The following is a 25338-nucleotide window of genomic DNA, read 5'->3' as shown; positions in this document are numbered from 1 at the left end:
ATCTTTTTGCTTTTTCTTTTGTACTGTTTAATATTTACTTAAATATTTTGTTTGATATTTTTAAAATATATAATTTGTCATTTGATAACTTGATATTTATTTCACTAGAATAGTAAAAAAGCTAAGTTAAAGATAAGTTGTTTAGCTAGGTCTCTACAAACTACACTACACTGAATGACAATTACAGTAACATGCATTTAATCTTACTTTAACATTTTAAATTTTTTGTAGTTATTAAGAGAGGGATTGAAAAATGACGATTTCAAAACTGCCCTACGTCAACATATAAAACAATATGTTCCAATCATCTTCAAGTCAAGCAATCCCAATGACCAAGAACTGACACATGAAAGTAGATTATGCCAGAAGTTGATGTTTAATGTTTTTGATCAATTTATTTGCAATGGGGATCCAAACATTGTTTTCAAAGATTTGAAAAAAATGGAAGAACCTCGGGTAGTTTGCCTGAAAGTTTTTAAATTAGGAGAGCCAACTTATTCTTGTAGGTCAGTGTACTGTAATGTATAATAATACTTTGAAAATCATTTGCAACTCAAGACAATTTAAAAAAAAATGCTATTCATTTGATTGTAAATTTAAAATTTTAAATGTCAACCAAACAAAAAAATTTTCACAGAACTTGTGGTATGGACCCTACATGCGTTTTATGCGTTGATTGCTTCCAAAATAGTTCACACAAGCTCCATAAATATAAGGTCGAATGGGTTTATATAATTTAATTAAAATTTTTTGAAGAGCATATCTTTCATTTTAATTCATCCCCATTTCTTTCAAAACTTCATTATTTGCACTTGTTTGTGGATTTAAATTTAAATCTATTTTTATTCTTTTGACTGTATTGACATACAATTCTTTATGATGTATAGAATTCTAATGTATATAAATAATGTATGTATTCTTCATTATGTATAGAATTCTGTTGTATGTATAATTATTATTATTATTATTATTAGTATAATGTATGTATGTATGTATATATATGTTAGTATGTGTGGTTGTTTGTGTGTGCTTTGTGTGTAAATGCATGCAAACATTTGTATGTTCATACACATTGATATATATATTATATATATATATATATATATATATATATATATATATATATTATGAATATATGTATAATATATATAAAGTTTAGATTAGCTGTATAAGTTCTACTACTTTTATTTATAAAGTTAAGAATTGCCAAATAAGTTTTGCTACTTTTAGCTTTTTATAATTAAATTTTGAAAATTTTGTGAAATACATTCACATGCACCTCATATATATTTAGTTTTAAATTGTTGTTGCAGATGTCTACATCTGGTGGTGGTGGGTACTGTGATTGTGGTGACCTCGAAGCCTGGAAAGCTGACCCTTTGTGTGATCTGCATAAGTTGGAGTTAGAGAAGGCAATGAAAGATGAGGTGTGTATGTGTGTGTGTGTGTGTGTATGTGTGTGTGTGTGTGTGAGATGTGCTTGTTGCTGGCCATCTCATTTCTTTGATGTTCAGTTTGTCAGGATTGTGATCCCTATCATTATGACTGCGATAAAGAAAGTCATAAAGTTTTATCTATCACAAAATTATGACATGAATGTGATAATTTTGTTTACCATTCTATCAGCTATTTAAACTTCTTTATTTCATACATTATTTTAGTTGATAATTCAAACGTTTTTTTTTAAAAATAATTTGCAGTTTTGTTTTATTTTCTAAACATTACATCCTGTTACTCAAACTTTTTTTGAATGACTGATAATCACGAGCAGAGTGCTGGGGGCAGGAACTTAACTGAAGAGATGAAGGCTCGCCTGGAAGCTCTCTTCTACCACTTGACTTACTACTGCATGCAGATGCTGACGATGACACATGATTTCATAACCCTTGAAGATGACTTGCAACCAAAAGAGAATGAATCGATTATGGAGAGTAACAAACTGATTACGATGCTCTTCAACGATGAGGTGCACACGTATGACCAGGTCAGCTGCCCTTTCACTGACTGTCTCACACAGTTCTCCTAATATTTATTTATATAATACATCCTCAAAAACAAAAACATTCGTACAGAAATCTAACAGGAATTATTTTGGGTGTATGATTTATTATTAGTTTGAGCTGTTAGTTTAATTGTGTTTTGATAGATTGTACATAAGATTTGTATGGTAGCTTCATCATCGTTGTTATTGTTAGGATTTGCGATATTCTTCTAACGTGAAATGTTACATCTATAGTTAATGTAAGCATTCTCGACATTAAAAAAGGTAACCAGTGCCTTGAAGCAAGCAATCAGTTGCAGCAAGCATGTTGCCTACGATATTGCAACAACTGTTGATAGAGAAGTTAGCCACATTTCCCATCTAACTTTTTTTTACAATATCATAAATATGTGATTTTAGCATAATATTAAACGGGATCTGATGGCGTATCAATTTCAAATTTTTATCGTTTGTTTATTTATTTGATCCATCACTCTTATCTTTGCTTTTATTCAACTTCGGCAGTTACTATTTTTAATTGTTCTGCTTTGATTGTTTTATTGCTATTTTCATTTTAACTTTTTTATTGTTGTTTCTTTCATTTTTTAATGTTTTCCTGCAACATTTCTCAATCAACACTATCTTTCAATTAATTATAAATAGTTTGCAAGTTATGATACACTGCCTGTGCATTATGTTTCATTCAAATGTAAGCTCATTTTTGAGCAACCTCACCACAAAAGTAGTTTCAAACATGAAATGTTCCTTTGATGAACCAATCAATTTAGGGCAGATGTGTTGTAAAGGTAGGAAACATGTCGGAATGCTCAAGAGTCAAACAAGTTATTGAGGTTGGTTCAGGAAAAAATATATTTTGTGTTATTCATGTTTTGTTCCATTGTTTTCTAGAACAATTGTTTGTTTTTTTTTAAATTAGTGGTCTGCATTAGTAGGTTTTATACTGTTAAATGAGCCGGGCAGGTTAAAATGTTTTCAATCAAATGAAAACTGTGAACTTTAATTCAATTTTATTTCTGTTATAAAGCGTGACAATTTATAAAGTGTTTTTTATAAACTTATTTATAATTTATGTGTATGAAATTTGTGATCATGTTGAAAATGTTATGTTTTTAAATACTTTTAATGGTGACTTTGTATTTTTATGTCAGTTTTTGTTGGTGCCTGGTGCATGTGTATTGTTGTCTTCACTCACAAGCACTGTTATATTCATTCACTCATTCATTCATTCACTCATTAATTTACTCATTAATTAATTAATTCATTCATTCATGCATGCACAGGATTCAGCACAGCACCCAGGTGTTGGCCAGATCAATGAATTCTTCCCACTGAGTGTCCACATCATGAGTCCTTACGTTGTGGCCCATCAGTCATTTGCCTTGCGAGCCATCGCTTGGATGAAAGCTCTCTTTGATGATTACAGTCAGCATCTAATGCATTTGTGATTTCTTTATTTCCATTTTGTTTTTTATCTATTAGACTATTGTTTATGGGATGTTGTAAAGTTTATTTCCTGAATGTAAAATTGAGTGCTTGTCTCGTGTGAAACTATGTCATTATTTTTTTTCTAAGAATTTAGTATGAAACTATCCTTCAAACAGGCGTTTTGAGAACTTATTTTGCTGAACTGTCAATGTCAAAGACCAAATGGTGCAGCACATCTCTGGTGGAATGGTCGCTTATGGATGAAACAAAAATGTGGAAAAGTTAGCTGACTGCTTTTCAGTATTCCCAACTCTTCTTCAGTTATTTTTTTCAAATTTTTTTTTTAAAAACGTTTTTGATCATAAATTTTATATTTATTTTTCTCAGATGCCAGATCACAGACGAGACAGCTTTTCATGACAGGGTGTTTATTTTAGTTTTTTGCAACAATTTTTCCTGATTTAATTTTCATTATTCTTAGCTCATTTCATTAGCTCATCATCATCAAATCGCCAACATTGCTATCTACTATGCTAACCTTCAAAACTCTACCAATGGTGATTACATTCAAACTGGAAAAGGAAAGAATCTGAGATATTACCTCTAGGCAAATCTCAGGACTTTGGCTTAATATGTCAAAGAAGTGCCGATTGATTGATGACTCCTTGTAAGCACATGAAGGTCTATGGGTGGCACGAATTGTCACTGGCTGAAAAGTTAGGCTCTACGTAAAACTTCTGATCATTGGGGTTAATCTCCATGGCACCCATTCAGTAAATTATCTCTATACGAACTGTGCCATTGAGTGGTGATGACAAACAGCCATTGTCGTAGTGCTAGATGAGCTGATCATGTACAACTTGCCAGAGCATCACTTTTCTGCTTTGTGATAATTGTTCTTTCTGCTTCAATCATTAACGATTTAATTATTTAACTGTTATGCTAGTAAATCTATTTACTTAATTGATCACAAGTTGTATTTTATCTATTGCAGAATATTTTTGAATTTGAATCTGAAAAAAAGATTTGCAGTTATTTTTGCAAAGGTAAGTTGTCATAATTTGCATGCATCACTGGCTTATTGGCTTGATTTATATTGTCGTTGAACTAACTTCATTTCAACTCTCAAAATGTTTCACCTTTCAACACATTTAAAAAAATTCACGGTCATTGTTGTTTTGATTCTTGTTCGTTAATTTCCTTACTGCTTTTTAGTTTTTTTCTGTTTAGGAACATTACTATATGTAGATAACGAAGTGAACGTAGGTTTAAAGAGTAACGTTGGTCACGAATTCTATTACTACGACACTTTCACCCAACTCCAACCAACACACCATTACTCGAGTCTGTCATTTCATTGCTCATCATTTGTGTGTGAACAGACATCTACACAGCAGATTTGTACATCCACCTTACATATTAATTAGATCCCCCATCCCTTACCAAATTTTTTTTTTATGTCAACATTACAGGAATTTTAACCTTTTTTATTAGGCTGCAAAAATAATATAGCTGTGGTGAGGTTTTAAAGACCTGCGCACACTTTTTAACCTAAGACGGATTTCTCATTTGACTCTACTTGCATACTTAACTTGTTTGTGGCCTACCTACCTACCTACCTACCTACCTACCTACCTATCTACCTACCTACCTACCTACCTACCTACCTACCTACCTACCTACCTACCTACCTACCTAAATATATACATACATACTTGCATGCCTATAGTTTTTTGACGTTTTGTTATTCGTATGGTATGCGCACGCTACAAACATGTTAAAGAAGACAGGCAGCATTGTGCTGATTGTCCTGCTTAGTAGATGAACTTCTGCTCTCGTACAGTAATAAAGGTGTATGCAGTGTTGTGTTTTATTTCTTCCACTGCTGCACCTTGAATGCAGATTCATTCTAATTGATTAATGTAGGATAACGTTGAGAAATTGAATAGCCACTTATTTTATTTCTGTTAAAAAATTAAAATGTGCCACGAATTTGTTACGAATCTTCACCTTAATTTGGTTGTTCATGATTTTATTTTTGCTAAATGGCAATTGTGCTTATTTTGTTGAATACTACTTGCAGTGTATAAATACTTATGCAATAAAATACATAAAAATGCATACCATGCAATATCATCATACAAGTACATTTGCATACAACTACATACATAGGTGTACGATACAATCATACAAAGTTATGTCAAAGATGACTGTGACCACTCAATCAGTGTTGTCTCAGAGAGCATACAATTGTTTACTGTGCCATCATTGGTTATACGTTTTGTTGTCTATCTTTGTGGCTGTTGTTGTCGCTGTTATTGCTGCTGCCGCTGTTCGCGCTGCTGCTACTTCTACTATTACTAAGCTTCTTTAATGTTTAATACTATTTTTGTTTTCTATTTTCATTTGCAATTTATGTAATACGAAACTTTTTGTAACTTTTTGTAATTCATGCTTTTACGGTTGATTGATGTTTTCGTGCATCTTATGTTTTTGTGATTACGTTGGAATGTCGTTGCTTGCTCTCCTGTTGCATCGTTACTTAGTTGTTGTTGTTCGTTGCTGATGCAGTTTTTGTGTGTGTGTTTGTACTTTTTGGCAGATCAACAACTGCACCTAAAAGTAATTCATTGAACAACATAACATCTTGCATAGATAAATGACGCTACATATTTTTCCAATACGAGTTTTTAAAAGTATTTATTTAAGAGGTGATAATTGCTTTTATATTTTCTCCACACTGAACATGTGTTATTCGTTTGTTAACTACATCCATGTTTTCTATTATTTTATTATCACCTGTTTAACTAATAAACTCATGCTCTGCCCAAAACACCTTACATATTTTAAAAAAAAAACGAAACTATTTCATTTGTTTGGTCGGTCGATGGTCTTTCATGATTGAAGTTATGTGTGGTTTTATTCAGTGATAGTCCGTCCAATCCTCTTGAATGTTTGATTGATGTCCGTATATCATGAGAGATGATGATGTTGGCATGATGATGATGTATCAAAACAGATGATGGTAATGATGTGTGATGATGGATGATGATGTTGATGTATGATGACAGATGATGAAGAGGATGATGTATCACGATAGAAGATGATGCATCATAATAGATGATGAAGAGGCTGATGTATCATGACAGATGATAATGCCGATGTATTGTGATATATGATAATGATGAGGTAAATATATATGATGGCAGATGATGGTGATGTATGATGGTAGATGACGATGATACGGTGATGTATTGTGATAGATAATACCTTTCCCAGTCAGAAGATACCACCAAATCTAATATACCGCCTAATTTATGGGTGGGTGATAATGTTGGTGTATCATGGAAATGATGATACTGGTGTGTAATATGCGATGTGATATACGATGTGTTATTAAGTTAGTTAGATGTTGCTATGCACTGTTAAATTTATAAAATGCTCTGAACTAATTTGAACACTGTCGAATAACTTAGATAAATGTGCTCACTGAAGTTTTCGGTCGAATTTCGCAAATATTTGGCAAACGTTTTGATAGTAATATCATCATTTTTTTTTTTGACTTTTCACCATTTCTTATTTATTTTACTTCGGGTCAAGTAAAATCGGAAGTTTTGTGATTGGCGAATCACGTTTTTAAATCGGATGATACATTTCGATTAGTTTTTTAACTTATGGGACAGACGCATCCCATGTAATTGATATCAGTCAGCAGCAGACTGTTTCCCTCCAGCCAACAATTTTTTAACCTGTTGGTTGTTTTTTTCAAACCATTATGATATGATGATGAGCCGTATGATGACAGACAGACACATCAATCAAGTCTCAACCATCATTCATCGTCATTCCCATACTAACAACGTGCCATCCCTTGCTTTTCATTTTTTACTAAGTGCTACCACAGATGAACTCTTAATCTTGCTTGTTTCATTTTTTTTTTATAAAATTTAAATTTGAAAAATATATTCAAGTTAAATAGTAGAAAAAAGTGTAAAATTTGTTTTCAATAACTCCCCCTCGATGCTGATCTGCGTGAAGAGTTACAAAAATATGGTAGCGAGGTACATTTCCCACGATACCCATCACAGGAAAGATTCTTCATTGAATTTTACGCTGCAGTTGTTGCCTGTTACATCAATTGTTTGTTGCTCTGTGTTTTTTTGCTGTTTTTATTTGATATTTCTTGATGATGTTGGTTGTTGCTGTAGATTTCTTTATTGTTGTCATTTTTGTTGTTCTAATTTTTCAATTAATAACTTGAGGAATCATTTGAATGATGAATTTGTATAACGAGTTGATCACCTCCGACTAACCAACGAACCGAACATCTGCCATCTGACGCAGGCTCGCATGCTCATTGAGGAGCACGACCTCATACAGATCATCTGCACGTGCTTCGTCAGACAGGTTCAAATGTTGAGAAGTAGGAGTCATTCATTTCGCTACAATTTTTGTTGCCGATGCTTTGGTTTTCATTTTACAACAGTATTTTGTTAATTTGATTGTGGCCGCTTAAAATATTGACGCTGGAGATATGCGGCGCTTTACAAATCTGCAACATGATACAATGGTATTCAAATCATCAGCTTTGTACAAAGTTTTTAAGCCTTCGTTTGCAATCTAATAAATAAAAATGCTATAATAATAAATAATAATAATAAATGCAACCAATATGTCGTTTCTAAAATTATTTGACATATGATGGAAAAATAATTATATTGTTATTATTATTAAATCGTTATTATTATTATATATCATAGTTATGTTATATAACATTATGATGTGCTTGTCTGACATAAGCTTTTCATGTGGATGGGTTACACCACGTTGCAGGTATAAATTCGATCGATCAGAGCGACCCCTACTATACGAGGTTCAAGCGCAGCCAGTGCATGATCTATGATCTTCGGTTACTACTGACAACCATTCATTCATATGTGTATATGCGTCTGCTTCTAATGCTATCTAGAATTTATGTTGTTGTTATTATTATTGTTATTATTATCATTATTGTGAGAGATTGTGGGTCATATAGGGGTGTGAAATTTCTAGAGCACGGAATGAAGGTAGTTGAGAGGGTGCTTGAGAGGAGTTTGAGAAATATGGTGACAGTTAATGAAATGCAGTGTGGGTTTATGCCTGGTAGGGGAACGGTGGATGCGTTGTTCATGGTGAGAATGTTGCAGGAGAATTATAGAAAGAAGAAACGAAGATTGTACATGTGTTTTGTGGATCTAGAAAAAGCTTTTGATCGAGTACCGAGGAAGGTCATTGGATGGGCGTTGAGGAAGAAAGGAGTGAATGAGAGACTTGTTAAAGCTGTGATGCAGCTGTATGAAGGGGCAAAGACAAAAGTGAGGGTTGGAAGGGGGATGTCGGACGCTTTTAGTGTTAAGGTAGGAGTGCATCAAGGATCAGTGTTATCACCGTTTCTGTTTGCAATTGTGATGGATGTTGTGTGTGGAAACATGATGGAGGGGTTGTTATTTGAGATTTTGTATGCAGATGATTTAGTCTTGATGGCTAATAGCATGGAAGAATTGCAGTTAAAATTTGCCAGATGGAAAAGTGTTATTGAAAAGAAAGGGTTAAAAGTTAATATTGGTAAGACGAAGGTAATGGTGAGTGGGGAAGGTGGGGAGCGAGTGATAAGTACAATAGACCCCTGTGGGGTATGTGAAAGGAGAGTGAAGGCTAACTCGGTATTGTGTATAGGATGTCAGAAATGGGTGCATAAGAGATGTAGTGGTGTGAGGGGGCACTGAAAAAGGTGGAAGGCACGTTCAAATGTAAGAAATGTGTTCATGGTGTGATTAATAGGACGGACGCAAGGACGGGGTTGAGTGGTGGTATTAAAAGAGTGGAAAGCTTTGTTTACTTAGGGGATAAGCTGAACGCGGATGGAGGATGTTTGAGCGTAGTTACGGCTAGAGTTCGTGTGGGATGGATGAAATTTAGGGAACTGGGTGGGGTATTGTGTGGAAAGAAATGGTCAGTGAAGATGGAAAGGAGGGTATATAAAGCATGTGTGAGAGCAGCGATGGTATATGGTGGTGAAACTTGGGTGTTGAGGAGAGAGGAGGAAAGTGTACTGCAGAGGGCTGAAAGAGCTATGGTGAGGATGATGTGTGGGGTTAAAGTGAAGGATAGGAGGAGTAGTACAGAGCTGATGTCAATGATGGGACTGAATGAGGACATTGTGACATTGATAAGGAGATCGAGATTGCGGTGGTATGGACATGTGTTGAGAAGGGATGAAAGGGTCGGGATTAGGCGAGCGTTGGAGTTCGAGGTTGAAGAAGTGGTAGGAAGGGGTCGTCCGCGATTGGGATGGAGAGAGCAGGTTGAGAAGAACAGGGTGAAAGCGGGGTTGCGTGATACTGAGGCGAGTGACAGATGTGGATGGCGTCGAGGGGTATTTCGGTTTCATCATGGGTAGCCAAACGGCAACCCCCGATCTCGGGGAAAATGTCGTCTAAATGTGTGTTGTTGCTGTATTATTATCATTATTATTATTATCGTTATTATTATTGTTATTATTGTTGTTGTTGTTATTATTATTATTGTTGTTATTGTTGTTGTTGTTCCCGATGTGTTCGTTAGCATAAATATCGATTTTGTGCTCAAATCATGAAGGAATGTAGTGTAATGTGAATTCAGTAAAATTTGTTTTAATTTTCAGAATTTTAGTGATTAGAACTTTAAGCTGAATTAACATTGCTTTCTACTTCGCAATCGTTGTAATAATTTTGATTGCAAACGTGATGATTGTAATTGCATTGCACCCACCATGGGGCGTGACTCATGACGCGACATCTCGTGCTCCTTGCAGCTATGCTCTCCTGTCCTGTCCAGAACCTCACGAATGGACTGATCAGCTGAGGGCGAGTTTCATCGCGGGTTTCAGATCATTCATGCCCATCCTGGCCGTCATGCAGGTTCGTCACGCACCTCCCTTCTTTCAAATTAATTTCTTGCTCTCTTGGACTAACGATCGCTTGTATGTATACGTGTGCAAGTTGATTGGTGTCACAAAAGCCTTTTGAAGATTTTACGTGAATGTTCAGAACATGCAGAGTTGTTGCCGGCAGACTGAGGGTCATGTGGAGTACGAGATGGAGTGGGAGGATGCATTCACGCTGCAACTGAAGCTCATGGATGTCTACTCGTTATTCGTCGACTGGTGCAAGTCCGATGTTAGTTTTCAAATTTTTTTCATATTTGTCTTTTTTTTTGTTTATGTTTCCCTCTGCTAATTAACTGCAAATTTTCCTGGATAAACTGAGATGTTTGTTTAAATTTCCAGAAAGACGTCTTAGAAATGTCGATAGTGATACTGGCTGATAACCTGGCGAAGTACAGAGTGCGGGAAGCACATCCTATCACTTATGAGAATATCACAGGTGTCATTTTGTTTTATCAGTTTTACATTTTGATATTAGGTAAAAAACAATGCAAAACTGTTGCTTGCTTTTATTCAATTAATTCATCCATCAATACTACCAATCCAAATTGGATAACTTTTATTTTGGTTAATTCCTTGCAACCTAACCCTTTTAATTCATTATGATGCATCTATCTCTCGCCCTTCTAGTGGTTCCTCAATTCATTCACTGTACATCAGTCATTTAATCCTTCCGTCCACTTATCGAGCATCAATTCATCCTTCCATTCATCGTGTAGAAATCAACGAGCCATCCTTTCATTCGTTGTCTTTCATCCATCTATTTCGTCGAAAATCCATCCGTCTGTCCATGCATCATGCATTTATTCAATCTTTTCGTTTATTATTTTTCCTCCATTTGTCACGCACAAATTCATCCTTTCATTCATTATCCATTCATCATCATGCACCAATGCATCCTTGCATTCATTCATTCATTCGTCAGTGGCAGGACACACGACGTACTGTCCTCGCTGGGACTTCACAGTGCACAAGGCATCGGTGCACCAAGCAATGACCCGCATGTATGTTGCCCTCCTCCTCTACCTCGCCAAGGACCCTGATGTTCAACTGGACAGCCTCCTGCTCAAGTCTGAGGCTGAATCTTTCGAGGTTAGTTGCGACATCTTCTCTTCTCATAATTCCCCTCTGCCCTTGTCGCAATAATATTTCTTTATTTCTATTATATAATATATTTTGTGGTGCAAAAGTTTTAGCCTCTCATTGACACCCTACCTAAAAACTGCCTACATGCCTCTCACATGCATATTTTTTGTTGCTAAAAAGTACACATTCATTCAGATTCATTGTCAATAAATGATAATGAATTTATTAAATAGATATTGTATCAAATAATTATGAATTTAAAATCAAATGAAAAAATGAAATAAATCACTCACACATTTTCCAAACTTTTTTTCATCATAATTCTTACCCAATCTTGAAGTGAAGTCTGTAAAAATTCCCAGAATGAGGGCTTGACATTTGAGGCATCGTTTGAACCCTGCTTGAGAACAATTGTCTTCGTCAGTCAGATCAATGCAGGCATGTGGAAGAGGAATGGTATCGCCCTACAGAATATGGTTTGCTGCTGCTGCATTCATCTCAATGTTCACTTGATATTTGCTCAATGTTCACTGGATGTTCACTCAAATGTTCACTTAATGTTCACTCAACTTTCACTCAACGTTCATCTCCAATGTTCACTCAATGCTCACTCAATGTTTCCTTCATTTTATTGACTAGAGGCAAAACTCTTTATAGCGATTTAAAATTCCTTCAATGTGTGCAGTTGCCTTCGATTTTTTGAGTGAGCAGTCAATTAATTCGGATAACTTTAATATAAATACACGTGGTTAATTTTGTGCTGTCGTCCAACTGTATGTTCAACTTTATTTCCACTTTTTCAACATCCATAGAAATCTAATTTTTTTGTTTCAAAAACGTTCCATCCCATCTTCCCTTCTCTTACCGTTTTTTTATACTGCTAACTTAATTCAATTTTGACAGACGCACTATTACTACAATGTGAAGTGTCGGGCTTTTATGTACGACAAGGATGTTCTGTTCATGCAAGTGAGTAGCCGCATGTTCAATGTGTGATGACAACCACTACCACTACTACTTTCGCTGCTACTACCACTACTACTTCTACTACCACTGCTACTACCACTACTACTAGTACTCTTTAAATTTGAAATGACCAGATTGCAGCGTCCTTATTTTCCAGCGATGACATGATGCTTAAGTTGATTTATGCTTTCGGACTTACTAATTGGATAAGGTGTGTTGGGATGTACATTTGATGGGGGTGGTGATGGTGAGGATGACGAAGGTGAGGATGGTAGAGGATGAAGGTGGTGATGGTGCAGAAGATGGTGATGTTACAAACGTCGCATTTTACAATAACGAAATTGATTATATAGAATAAAAAATTAATAATATTTTATGATACATGGACGATCGCAGGAGAGAATATGATACTGAGACGACACAGGATGAAACTATGAGGCAGATCATCAGCATGGCTGAATCATTTCTCAATTGGCTCATTATTATCATCTGTTAGTTGCTCTCTTTCAACTTTATAGTACCTAACTATAAAGATTGCACAAATTTTTTTTCTAGGTGTTAATTCTATTGACTGCTTATTATTGCAGTCAGAATTATTTATTACAAACAAACACAATTACTAAGAGATGTCAATTGTTATGGATAGTAATTATCATTCAGTGTTAATTGTTGTGGACTTATTTGAAGTCGATAACATTTTTAACATCTGTAATTTTTGCAGAAATTAATTAATTAATTTTTTGGCTCGTTATTTCTACGTATCAGTTTTAATTTATATCTTCAAAATGGTTCTTCTAATTAAGTTAAGTTTAAAGAGTTAAACTTTTTTAAAATTGAAACTTGATTCCACACAGGTGAGAGGTACAATGTTCTGCTGTCTGATGTCAGTCAGAGTGATGTGCGAATGTATGAAATTATACATGCATTGTGCATGCAGTCCATGGCTCACAGTGAACTCCTGTCAACAATCAACGATGGAGTAAGTGGTGTTTCTTCTTCTTCTTCATCTTCTTATCTGTGAATGAATTGCCAATGTCGTATGAGTTTTATGGTTTCTTACAATAATTCATTCCTATTTTTCTATCATTTCGCGTTCACTGGCCTCGTTAAGGTTATATTTTTCAATGATTTTTTAATGAAGTTTGAAAAGGAAGATGGTTTTGAGGATCTGGTTAAAGAAGTTGCAACATTCAAGTTTATAAACTTTTTCGATTTTTCAAATTTTATATATTTTATGTTTTTATTTAACTATTTGTATTTAATTATTTGTATTATTTAATAATTAATTTGGTGAACCTCAAAATTTAACCTGGACTATTTAAATTTCTTCATTGGACTTGTAATACTTCAGCCCAAAAATATGTATTTACGAGACTTGCATTACAAAACTTTTTAAATTTTACAAATGACTTCCTTCACGATGTTTTGCATATCCTCAAACAGGAAGCCAACGGGACTGAGTGGGAAGGGCCTGTACGAACTGAAAGATGAATATTACGACCGCTACAACCCATACTATTATCATTACTACAAAACTAACAAAGCCAGGGTCAGTTTGTACACCTCTAATATTGTGTTTATTCATTCTATCTGATTATAGATTACAGTTGTATATACAGATAATGTCAAATTGCTCACCGAATGCATGTAGTAGTTTTTCTACCTCACCTAGGCCGATGAAAATGTCAAGAAGTTCAGAAAGTTGAAGAGCATTGAAACGGATTCGGTCAATCCTCCCCCGGATTGTCTTCCCGAATTTACTGGGATCTTCCGAGACATCACCAACCTCTTGCAGTGCGATGTGTTTGTTTACGTGGTCAAGCTGGTTCTTCTGAGGTCCACATCCAAGTATTCAAAGTCCTGGTCGGAGTCACAACAGGAAAGGGTTGGTGCATGGTGATGACGATAGTAATGGTGTTTCTAGTGATGATGTTAATGATGCGTAACGGAATGTTAATCTTAACATGGAAAAGCTTGTAATCATCATTTGGTATTTGATCATAATAATCTTTCATTCATTTACTTCCGCCAGGCACTCTACTTAATTGAACTGGCTCTGTTAGAAGAGACAAGAAGACGCAAGCGTGGCGACACGTCCTTCAAGTTTGTGACGAAAGCACTCAATTGTTAGTCATCTTCTATCTTCTAATAGATTATTAATATCGAATCGTAATTTTTATTGCAACTTTTTTTTTTTGATAGCCTGTCACGTTATTTTTTTTCATCCATATATATATATATATATATATATATATGTTATATATATATATATATATATATGTTTATGTTCTTCATATCGTCAAATTTTTCGCGGTGGATTTATGTTGAAAGCTTTCTTTTTGGTCGTTTCCATTATTTATCACATTTGTTTGCCACCAATATTATTTTCATTTCGTTATCATCTTTGTTTCATTTTTTAAATAACCTGGTAGACCGGTACGTTACCGAAATGTTGCATTTGCTATTCGTTGGTATGGGCTAAATAATGTCTTAAATTATTACTCTCCACTTTGTTTTTTTTTGTTTTTCATGTTTATGTTTTTCATGTTTTTGTTTTTCAAAATTAACTTTGGGGATTTTCATTAACACGTTACTTACTCTTTAGTGGATGCGGGAGCACAGGCGTCCACTTCAACTACGACCCCTCTTCCAAGTCTGCTGGTCATTCTCGAGAAGTTCCTACTCGCCTGGACATCTCATCATGTCATGAGAGACCAAGCCAACCGAATTCGAATTGTTCGTTGCTGAACGATATTTTTTACTGATTTTCAATAAATAGACATTTAAGTTGGAAATTGCGTTAGCATGTGACAAAAAATTAACTCCCGCAGAAATTGGTAGAAATGTCCACTGTGAAGGATTCTTCCGCTGATATGGAAACAGACAACCCTGCCGACGACTCGACGAATTCCCTGCAGAGGATCGATGCGGCATCCAGATTATCTTCCGATGAGAAGCAGTTGAAGATCAAAAGTGCAAACGAAGCTTCCAAGAAATCTGAGAAGGCTCAGAAGAGGAGAGAGAAAATGTTGGCTCACATGGCGAAGATGCAGCGTAACTTCATCAAGGTTTCTTTCAGTTCTCATCATGAAGAAGTTTAAAATATCGCTTTTGCACGTTTTACGTTCATCTTGCATGGTGGAAAAATAAATATTCCTTCAAAATTACATCCAATACTTGCTAATATGTTTGCAATTGTAAGATGGCTTGGGGCAAGATCTGTCTTGTTGAAGCACTGCTTCATTTCTTATCTACAAAGTTATTTATGCTTTCCCAGCTTTTATTTATAGTCATTCTTTCATCCTGCTACCAGGAGAATCAGGATTTGTTTGAAAGTACATCTTCTGAGATGGTTGCTAGCAATGCTGATGTTGACATGGTTGCACAAGAGAGGTCTGTCTCATTCAGTAGCCACTGTCTCTATGGTTTTAAACATGGACGCCAATCGATTGTTTAATCTTAACTTCATAAAAAAATATATTTAATAATATAATGCAATTGATATAATTATTAATTAACTAATTCCTCTTATTGTTAATATTAGTAAGTTTCATTTGAAGGTTCGTTGTCGTGTTAGCCTAATTTTATATTTTCATGTAAATTGTAACGAACAGACGAATTTGTTTGTCCCCCATTAATGACATACATGCTTGTTCAACTGATCACCATTAGCCTGCCCAGCCAGCCAGACGACACGCTGACGAACCACCCGGTAGCTCTCGGCATCAACCGAGTGCCAACCGTCACGACCGTCAGCAAGCACACGTGCATCTTGTGTCAAGAAGATCAAGATGTCCTGCCCTCCGAGAAGGCCCTGGTCTACTGCTGCTACATACAAAAGTTCCTTCTTCTTTTTTACTTTCAATACATTAACTCTTTTTAAAATTTAAAGATCAATTTTCTGTAGCATGTCGTGAAATGTTGGTTCACGGCTGCAAATCGATTGCTATTATTAAATTTTTTATTCAACTCATCATTAAATCAGAACATCGAATACATTGATTGGTTGGTTGATTGATTGATTGGTTGGTTGATTGATTGGTTGGTTGATCGATTGATCGATTGATCGATTGATCGATTGATCGATTGATTGATTGATTGATTGATTGATTGATTGATTGATTGATTGATTGATTGATTGATTGATTGATTGATTGATTGATTGATTGATTGATTGATTGATTGATTGATTGATTGATTGATTGATTGATTGATTGATGCAACAGTTGATTCATAAGCTTGATCTACACCATCAGGTCGACCGTATTGTCGACTGATCGCAGCAGGCCACTGCCTTACAAGGTGGCTCCAAACACCAATCCCCTCTTCACAAGTGCGGACCTACATCTCGGAGTCAACACGAGCACTTGTGGACATGTTATGCATGCTGACTGCTGGAAGAGGTTGGTTGTTTGGTTGGTTGGTTGGTTGGTTAGTTGGTTGGTTGATTGGTTGGCTTGTTGGATGGTCGGTTGGATGGTCGATTGGTTGAATGGTCGGTTGGTTAGTTGGTTGGATGGATGGTTGGTTGGTCGGTCGGTTGGTTGGTTGGTCGGTTGGTCGGTTGGTCATTCACGCTTACAGGCTCTTATTTTTTTAGATCTATTATGGGCATTATTATCAATAATGTCGATGATTTTCCTCTTTTTTTAACTGAATAAAAATCTCCTTATCAGTTTTTTTGAAGGCCTGGCACAAAGAGACGCGCGTCGTAATCGCATACGGTCGCACAACGCGTACGACATCACGAAGAAGGAGTTCGTATGTCCGATGTGCGAGAACTTGTCCAACGCCGTCCTGCCCATCATACCCTCACTCTGTATGCTCAGCAGGGAAAGGTCTCTTGCATGCCTCCTCCAACTTTATTCATGCTTTTATTCATTTACGTTTGTTAAATTCTGCTGGCTGATTTCTGAGTTTAAACAATACCCAAAAAGCGAAAATTTTGAATGATATATGATATAGAATGATATATTTATGTTATAGGAAGTTATTCTTTTCATGTTTATAAACGTATTTTGGTATTTTTTTTGACTTTTTAGTAAATTTTAATTGACTATTTTGTTTGTTATTAGTAAAATTAGTTATCTTTAAATTTTTAATCATTATAAGTCATTTAAAATCCTGTTTGATTAATTCGATTGACTGCTTTGGATCATTTTTTAGTTATGAGGAAAATATTTGTGATGATGATGATAAGGATGAAGATGACGATAATGATGATGATGATGATGACGATGATGATGATGATGACACCAGTGACGAGAACAAGGTTGACGTGACGTTGGATGAGTGGCTGGATGGCATTCTGAAGACCGTGGACCACAGCATCAAGCAGGAACAGGACAAGGCGTCAAAAGGTTCCTTCGTGGCATCGTCGTCGTCGTTGTCGTCACCATCATTCCTTTGTTGTCATCTTTGTTTAGGATATCTCTTCTGTTACAAACATAAAATAGATGATTAATATTTGTGATGATTGTTGTTTTTACGTATTCATCTCTTGAAAATTGCTCCTGTGTTAATAAAAGCTATGAGTTTGAAAAATTTTGAAAAAATATCGACGAAAATTGACGAAAAATCGCGTTGTTACACACACCATAACAACAGATGACTCCTTCTTCTATGTTCCGTGTCCACTATCAACAGTGACCAAGATGATGGCGGAAGGAGTGGCCACCAGGTTCCAGTACCTCTTCGACTTCATCGTTGATGATAACAGGTCGGTAATGTTGTTCACTGTCTAACTTGCTATTCTCAATACTCTATATATAAAGACTGCGTTTTATGGTGGTGGCTATCTTAGCGCTGATGGTGATGAAGGCAATGGTGCAATCTTTCAATGTCGTTGTTGTCGTTGATATTTTGTCCTTGAAACAACCTTAAAACAACTTCACTACTTTCACTTTTTCAGTTTTTTCTTTTTCGTTGCTCTCCCCTCTTTATTAGTTTTCAGCATCACCGTTATCTACTCTACAACAGTATATTTGTTGCTATCCAATCATTTAATCGCCTTCACCATCATCATCATAATTATCATCACCATCATCATTATCATCATCATTTAATCACCTTCAGCTCAGCACTGTCCGACAGCATAGTGGAGATGATCAAGAAATTCAACGATGACATGTTTGAGATGAGCTTGGATATTTATTCATACAACAGTGACTACAGAATGCCCCTATCTGTGTGGAACACTTGTGCTTACTCCATTCTCTGCATTGGTTGGTGGCAGTTAGCTTGGCGGCTCGCTTGTTTGTTGACCGGTTGACCGGTTGGTTGATTAGTTGGTTGGTTGATTAGTTGGTTTATTAGTTGGCTGGTGGGGTTACTAGCCAGCTGACTGGTTTGTCGCTCATTTGAATGTTAAATACATATTGCTTGGATAGCAGTGCTTCATGTTGCATCGAGAGCTAAATTAGTTGCAGGCTAAACTTGTTTTTTGGTAGATTTATGTAAATGTTACTGGTTGAATATTTAAGTTACTCCATAGAAAGGTGATCTAATAGTTGATATCTGATGGCATGCATAAGTCTCACTTTAGTCAGAGGTTGTAGAATGTTCAAATATAAATATACATACATACCTCTGATACGTCCTACCTCGGGAAACTGGGTCTCTGGACGCTAAACGAAGATTGATTGATTGATTGACCTCTGATGACCTGACGTGGATTTGTTTCAGAAAACAGCTTGCGAGATGAAGAGAAACCTCTGTTTGGTTCATTGGCGTCGAAACAGGCAGAGTGTCTGTGTACTCTCGTGCGATTGGCTGCCATTACAACCAATCTCTTTGCTGTCAGTACCATAAAAAGACACTGTATAAGAATTCTTTCAGGTCGGGTTTGAACATTAAAAATGAACTACCTAATATAAACATTTACTGAAAAAGTTCTTTGTTAACGAGTGGATTGGATAACCAGACATTTTAAATGTTTGATAATGCTTAATTATTATTTCATATTACTACTTTTATTACGATTTTACTATTTTGTTATTGCTCAGCTTAATTATTGTTATTCATTCTCTCTCCTGTTAAGCAATATTCAGCGCAATCGTGTTTCATGTTTTTTTTTGTTACATGCAACTCTCTTACTTTTTGCGGAAGTTGGCTGTTTATTAATGTAAAGATAGCAACACAACCGTTCGTCATTGGCACTATTTTGTGCAAGGACTAAGCGCTGCCTCATCAGAATAATTTGTTCCTTCCGATGCAGTGATGTCCTGCAGATATCTAGATCTAAACACCCCTTCGATAACCGACATGGAGCTCTTCCACTGCCTGGTGACCCTCTGCTACAGCCTGCCATCGCTGTACAAGGAGGACTCGGGGGGCAGCACGTTCGTACTTTCGAATGGCGTCAACGAATCAAACGCTCTGAAGTTGGTGCTTGCCTGTCACATTCTGCAGATCATGATCGCCGATCTGCCCGCCAGAACTCAACAGGATGAGACAGGTTGGTCAGCCGCCGGGTCCGCGAGTGATATTTGAGTGCTGATGGTGGTGGCTGGTCGTTGTGCTGATTTATAGTGATGGTCGGTTATGATATATTGTGTACCGGTTATATTATGAATGTTATAATGCGATTGGGGTGACATTAATATCGATGCGTGTAAATGATCGCTAACCAGCAAGGAAACAAATGGAGGTTGACAGTGAGTCGGAGAATGACGAGTTAATGAAGATCTGCCAGCATCTCAGGAGCATGGTCGGGTAGGTTCTTCTGAGGTTCCCTTCTTATTCAGACAGTTTTGTAAGATGAAATGTTGAGTGCCTCGCCACATCCAATCAATGATTTCAGAACATTTTTATTATTTGTTCGTTGTTATTGCATTAATTTCTTATTTACATGTAAGTTGATAGTCTAATTTTGTTCATTTGACGCCAAATTACTTACTAAAAATAGCGTTTTACAACACGAACTTGAATATTTTTGCAAAATATTTTGTTCCAAAGTAATATAATAGAAATTAATTATCGATGTTTGCAAATATGAACTGATGGCGATATCTTCAATAAAGAATAAATGAATTTGATGTAAATGACTGCTGCAGACTGCCCCTGTGCTCACTGACCCCCGCCGAACTCCTGCAGCACATCCAGCTCTCTTGCCTACCTTTCCTCAGGTGCGCCACTCTCTTCTTCCACCACCTCACAGGCGTTCCAGCTCCACTCAAACTTTTCGGTTCGTCGTTCCTCCTTAAAATTCAATTAATCTCATGTTTAATCGTTATTTTTTTATTTTCGAACGCTAGGACCATTTGAAGCCTAATGACTTTGTAATTGAATTTTTTTCGAAAGTTTTTCAATTTCTTGTCGGGATGCTCGGATTTAGAGTTTATGATGTTGTTGATATGTACAGTTTAGTGCCTGCCATTGTTCTTTGTCTGATCAGGCTATGAAAATAATTAATATTTATGATGATGACGACGATAACTATGGTAATGACGATGATGGTGAAGATGATGGTGACGATGATGGTGACGATGATGATGACGACGATTATGGTGGTGGTGGTGGTGATGGCAATGATATAATATACAGAGAAGAATGATGAGGAGTTTAAAGTGATATGTGAGTACTTGGATCTAGGTCCGAACTTGGCAACCTTGTTCAACCAATCGAAACACTTGCAAGACGTGCTAATGGAGTGAGTGAAATTTATTTCTTCTGTTGTTAACTATTTAATTTTTTTATTTAATTATTCATGAATTTATTGTTTATTCTCGCGAGATCTGTTTGATGAATATGGTGGTAAGGGTTTTATAGATTCATTTGTCGGTGACTGGCTTGTATTGTATTGTATTTTATTGTATTGTGTTGTATTGTATTGTATTGTGTTGTATTGTATTGTATTGTATTGTGTTGTATTGTATTGTATTGTGTTGTATTGTGTTGTGTTGTATTGTATTGTATGGCATAGGGTTACGAAGATCACTTAGGCTACCGATATGCTACGATAATGGCTTAGTTAATATTTTGATCGGAATGACGCTAATTAACGCAGTAATAAGAGCAAAAAGAATTTAACTGAAAGGCCATGTTTGGTGATGTTTGTAGTGGGTTACAATTTTTTACAAATCTTTGATAATTTTCATCATTTATTCGTCAAAAAACACGCCAGATGGTGCAATGAGTTGTCACGAATGTTAGATTCCCACAGCTCAGCGACAGAAAATCAAACTTCGATCGCGGCGGCGCCGACAGCATCAGCAGCGGTGGCTCCAGCCGCGTCCTCATCTCGCACACAAACCTCTGTACATAACCCCTCGCTACCGTCGTCATCGACGCCGTCATACTCATCTTCATCGTTTTCATCGTCGTCGTCAGCGTCAACATCTTACACAGTTACACAGCTCTCGATTCCTTCAACATCTCATCGTCCATTCACGAAGATTGTCTACCCGCGGAAAGTCAATCGATTGATTGAATTGCCAACCAACTACAGCGATCTTATCAATCAGTTCTCGGTCTTCAGGTGCGTCAGTTACGCTGCCTTTGTAATAAGAAATTGTTAATTCTTTGAAATATCAAATTATGTTTTAATTTTCGAAGGGGGTAATGTTAGTGAAGTGTTGTTTATTGAGAATTGTGTTTGATGTGATTCATGACTAACATTTGAATGAGTCATATAACTTATCACAAAATCATAGTGAAATAATGAGACTTAATTCGTCGTCTGCCAATGGAAGATGATGATGACCGGTGATAATTACTAACTGCGACTTACAGCTGTCCTAAATCGAACTCGAATGAGGACAGTCGCAACCCCTCCATGTGTCTGGTCTGCGGTCTGGTCGTCTGCTCGCAGAGTTACTGCTGCCAGGTGAAGTTGGACTCATCGAGGGAGGATCCGGTGGGAGCTGCAGTGGCACATGCCTACAGGTGTGGTGCGGGCACTGGCATCTTCCTCAGGTTCGTCTCATTCCTCATTACTCTTTCCTCTACCCTTCTCCCCTATGCTGTTTCAAACAGGCTCATTCCTTGCTATTGCGTCTTCTAAAAGGTGTTTTCTTTCTCACTCGCTTGCTTCAACTCGCGAAAAATATGCACATTTTTGAAGTGTTGTTTAATACGCCAAGTTTCAATATTTACTTTCTACAGACCTTTTTCTTTAATTATTTTATTTTTTTGTGTTTTTAAAATAATTATTATTTGTGCCAATTTATAAGCTTTGCAAAATATTCTTGTTTATGCGAATAATATATTTGTTATATGTTTGAATTTCTTAATAAATTTTCTTCGTCTTGTTAGCATACTTTTAATGTATGATATGATAATTGTGGTTTTACTTAAAATTGTACATGCTTGATAATGGTGATCGTACTTGAAATTGTACTTGAAGGATCAGAGACTGTCAGGTGATGTTGATGAACGGCTCGAACAAGGGCTGCTTCGTGTCTCCCCCGTACCTTGATGCCTATGGTGAAACGGATGAATTCCTCAGGTCTCAACCAACATTTCAAATTTTTACAATCCTTCATTGTTCTCTTGTCTAGTGTTTTTACTGCTTTATGGAGTCGTTGTGTTTGTTCTTGTTTTTGTTTATATTTATATTCTTTTGTTTATATTTATATTTTTTTGTTTATATTTATATTCTTTTGTTTATGTTAATTTTTTGTCAATTTCCCATTTCTGGTGCACTTGTTATTTTTATTTCCATTTTTTATTTTTCGTGCCTTCTCAACCAACCCTGAGCATACGTCATCTTCACGAAAATTAAACTCCTAGAGACATTAGAATGCGTACCATTAAAAAAGACAGTAAAATTGAACCAAGTTCATTTTTAAAGTGAAAAGAATTTTTAGATCCAGGAACTATAATGTAGAAAGATACATTTCATAGTTAATTATACCACTAGCAGCACCATAAAGATCGTTCCGTACATGTACAGGGTGACGCTTGCAGATGGTGTTTCTCAACATATGGCGTTTACTTACTTCTATTATAGCTTCTATACCGGAGTTTGGAAGTTGTTTCCAATGTTAATATCGGCTTATGTTTATATAGATAGCGTTTTTGCGGTGTGTTCTATGAAAAGTTATTTATAAATCTAATAAAAGTATGCACCAATTTTTTTCTTCATACCAGACGAGGCAATCCATTAGCTCTCTGTGCGGAGAGATACAGGTACATAGAGAAGTTGTGGATCAACCACCAGATCGCTTCAGAGATCAGTCACAAGGTCGAGGCCTATCCTCACCACGGCTTCAATGAGTGGCATACACTCTAGTTCTGCAGCTGCTGCCGTTGTTGCTGCTGCTGTTGTTGCCATCTTTCATACATCAAAACTTTACTTAGCTATTTACAATACATTAGATTATTTTTATTATTAAAATTATTATCGTTGTTATTATTTTGGTTAACAAACATTATTATTATTATTATTATTATTATTATTATTATTATTATTATTATTATTATTATTTAGATGCTTAACGGTGAATGGATGGTGGTTATTTGGTTGGTCAGTCAAGCACGACGTGCATGTATTTATGATAATAAGACAATAGTTGATTGATTGATTGAGTGAGTGAGTGGAAGATTGATAGGGTGATTTCGTTTTATTTTTCAGTAGAGACAATCCTTTGAGTAGATGGTTTGTAGCATTTTACAGCAATCTGGCTATCAACGAAGCCACGGTGTAACGATGTTTTCTGTAAAAAAAAAAGTATTTTCACTTTCATTAAATAATATTTATAACTGGATAATTCGAAGCAACATGTTTTAGTAACTGACTGGACGACAGTTACAGACAGATCAATTAATTAATCAGTTGATAAATATAGATTATTCATGAACATATTTACGCTATCAATTTATTTGTTGAAAATGATTTACAACATGCCTGTCTTCTATGACGTTTTCAGTCTTCACAGCAATAGTTATCTGTGTTCGTCGCATTATGTTCACAGATCGTCGTAATGGATAAATGGAATGTGTACAAATATTAATATTACAATGTAAATGCGATGAACATGTGGATTAACGAACTAACTCTTCACTAACAAGTTGATTTTGTGCTACTTCGCATACAAACAACTTCATAGCTCAGAAACCTCTCAACTTAAATGATTGTTTTTTGAAAATTGTGTAGATTTCAGAATTAATATAATGAAGAAAGCGCTTGATTATTATTATTATTATTATATACGCATTAAAATTATTATTATATACGCATCACGTGTGATTAACATATCCCAGCAAATGCATCTGTGTACGTCCGATGTACATACAAGTATGCCTGCCTGGATACGTATGTTCACTTTTGCCCGTTTATGTATATGTAAATACATTATTGACTTTTCCCTCGGGAAAATTATCTACTGAAATTTTCTTTACCATTGTTATTACTGTTAGTAGTGTTGAGGTTTTATTGGAATCTTGATTTACGATCATCACTAATGCTGATGGGTGGAAACGATGATTTAATGTTCACGACAATGAGGATGAAGTTTTATTTGGAGAGGAAGTTTCTTGAAACTTCTTTGACCGTAGACTTTTATCTTCGTCATCAACTCTTATTATCGTCGTCGATTGTCATCATGATCTCTCAATTGTCATCATTATCTCCTGTCATCTTATTTTCATCATTCCTCATCATCGGCTGTCATTATCACCAATCATGAAATGCCGTCATTATCTTCCATCCTCCTCCTCCTCATCATCTCTCATCTCATCTTCGTCATCATCATCATCGTCAAGCGCCAGCGCTGTTAATTGGATTTATTTTACGTGGTGTTAGCTATGATTTCTAATAACTGGCGTGATGACCCTCTTCTAGATTTCATTTCATTGAATGATTCGATTTTGTCTCACTCATATTTTAGAAATATAAATTTTAGGATGTTTTAATATAACTCAAATTAATGTAAATAAATTTGTGGATGTGCTA

General features: G+C 35.8%; 2 protein-coding genes across 2 annotated transcripts; both read left to right on the top strand.

Annotated features, from left to right (window-relative positions):
• Positions 1 to 246: 246 nt before the first annotated feature.
• HELRODRAFT_65559 (hypothetical protein) lies at positions 247 to 5791 on the top strand (the record flags this gene model as incomplete). The annotated part of the gene is made up of 11 exons (XM_009021118.1): positions 247 to 512; positions 638 to 716; positions 1314 to 1441; positions 1786 to 1984; positions 2267 to 2344; positions 2770 to 2836; positions 3302 to 3424; positions 3604 to 3708; positions 3815 to 3851; positions 4422 to 4473; positions 5600 to 5791. Coding segments are annotated over 11 exons (1326 nt in total), but the record flags the coding sequence as incomplete, so codon positions are not given.
• Positions 5792 to 10191: 4400 nt separating this feature from the next.
• Positions 10192 to 24312, top strand: HELRODRAFT_188532 (hypothetical protein; the record flags this gene model as incomplete). The annotated part of the gene is made up of 30 exons (XM_009021117.1): positions 10192 to 10365; positions 10495 to 10623; positions 10734 to 10830; positions 11317 to 11483; positions 11840 to 11953; positions 12381 to 12446; positions 12578 to 12654; positions 12840 to 12934; positions 13298 to 13422; positions 13555 to 13637; positions 13887 to 13992; positions 14116 to 14328; positions 14476 to 14569; positions 15049 to 15179; positions 15275 to 15511; positions 15757 to 15836; positions 16116 to 16283; positions 17120 to 17281; positions 17703 to 17803; positions 18051 to 18162; positions 18519 to 18667; positions 19128 to 19280; positions 19660 to 19899; positions 20075 to 20156; positions 20498 to 20628; positions 20988 to 21093; positions 21568 to 21921; positions 22176 to 22358; positions 22789 to 22890; positions 23535 to 24312. 30 exons carry the CDS (start codon positions 10192 to 10194, stop codon positions 23674 to 23676), a joined length of 4173 nt encoding a protein of 1390 aa, XP_009019365.1. The 3' UTR covers positions 23677 to 24312.
• Positions 24313 to 25338: the final 1026 nt, after the last annotated feature.

Source organism: Helobdella robusta (assembly GCF_000326865.2).
Source record: "Helobdella robusta unplaced genomic scaffold HELROscaffold_3, whole genome shotgun sequence".
Classification (NCBI taxonomy): Eukaryota; Metazoa; Annelida; class Clitellata; order Rhynchobdellida; family Glossiphoniidae; genus Helobdella; species Helobdella robusta.
Note: the sequence above shows the minus strand (reverse complement) of the source record. Positions and strands in the feature narration are given on the sequence as shown.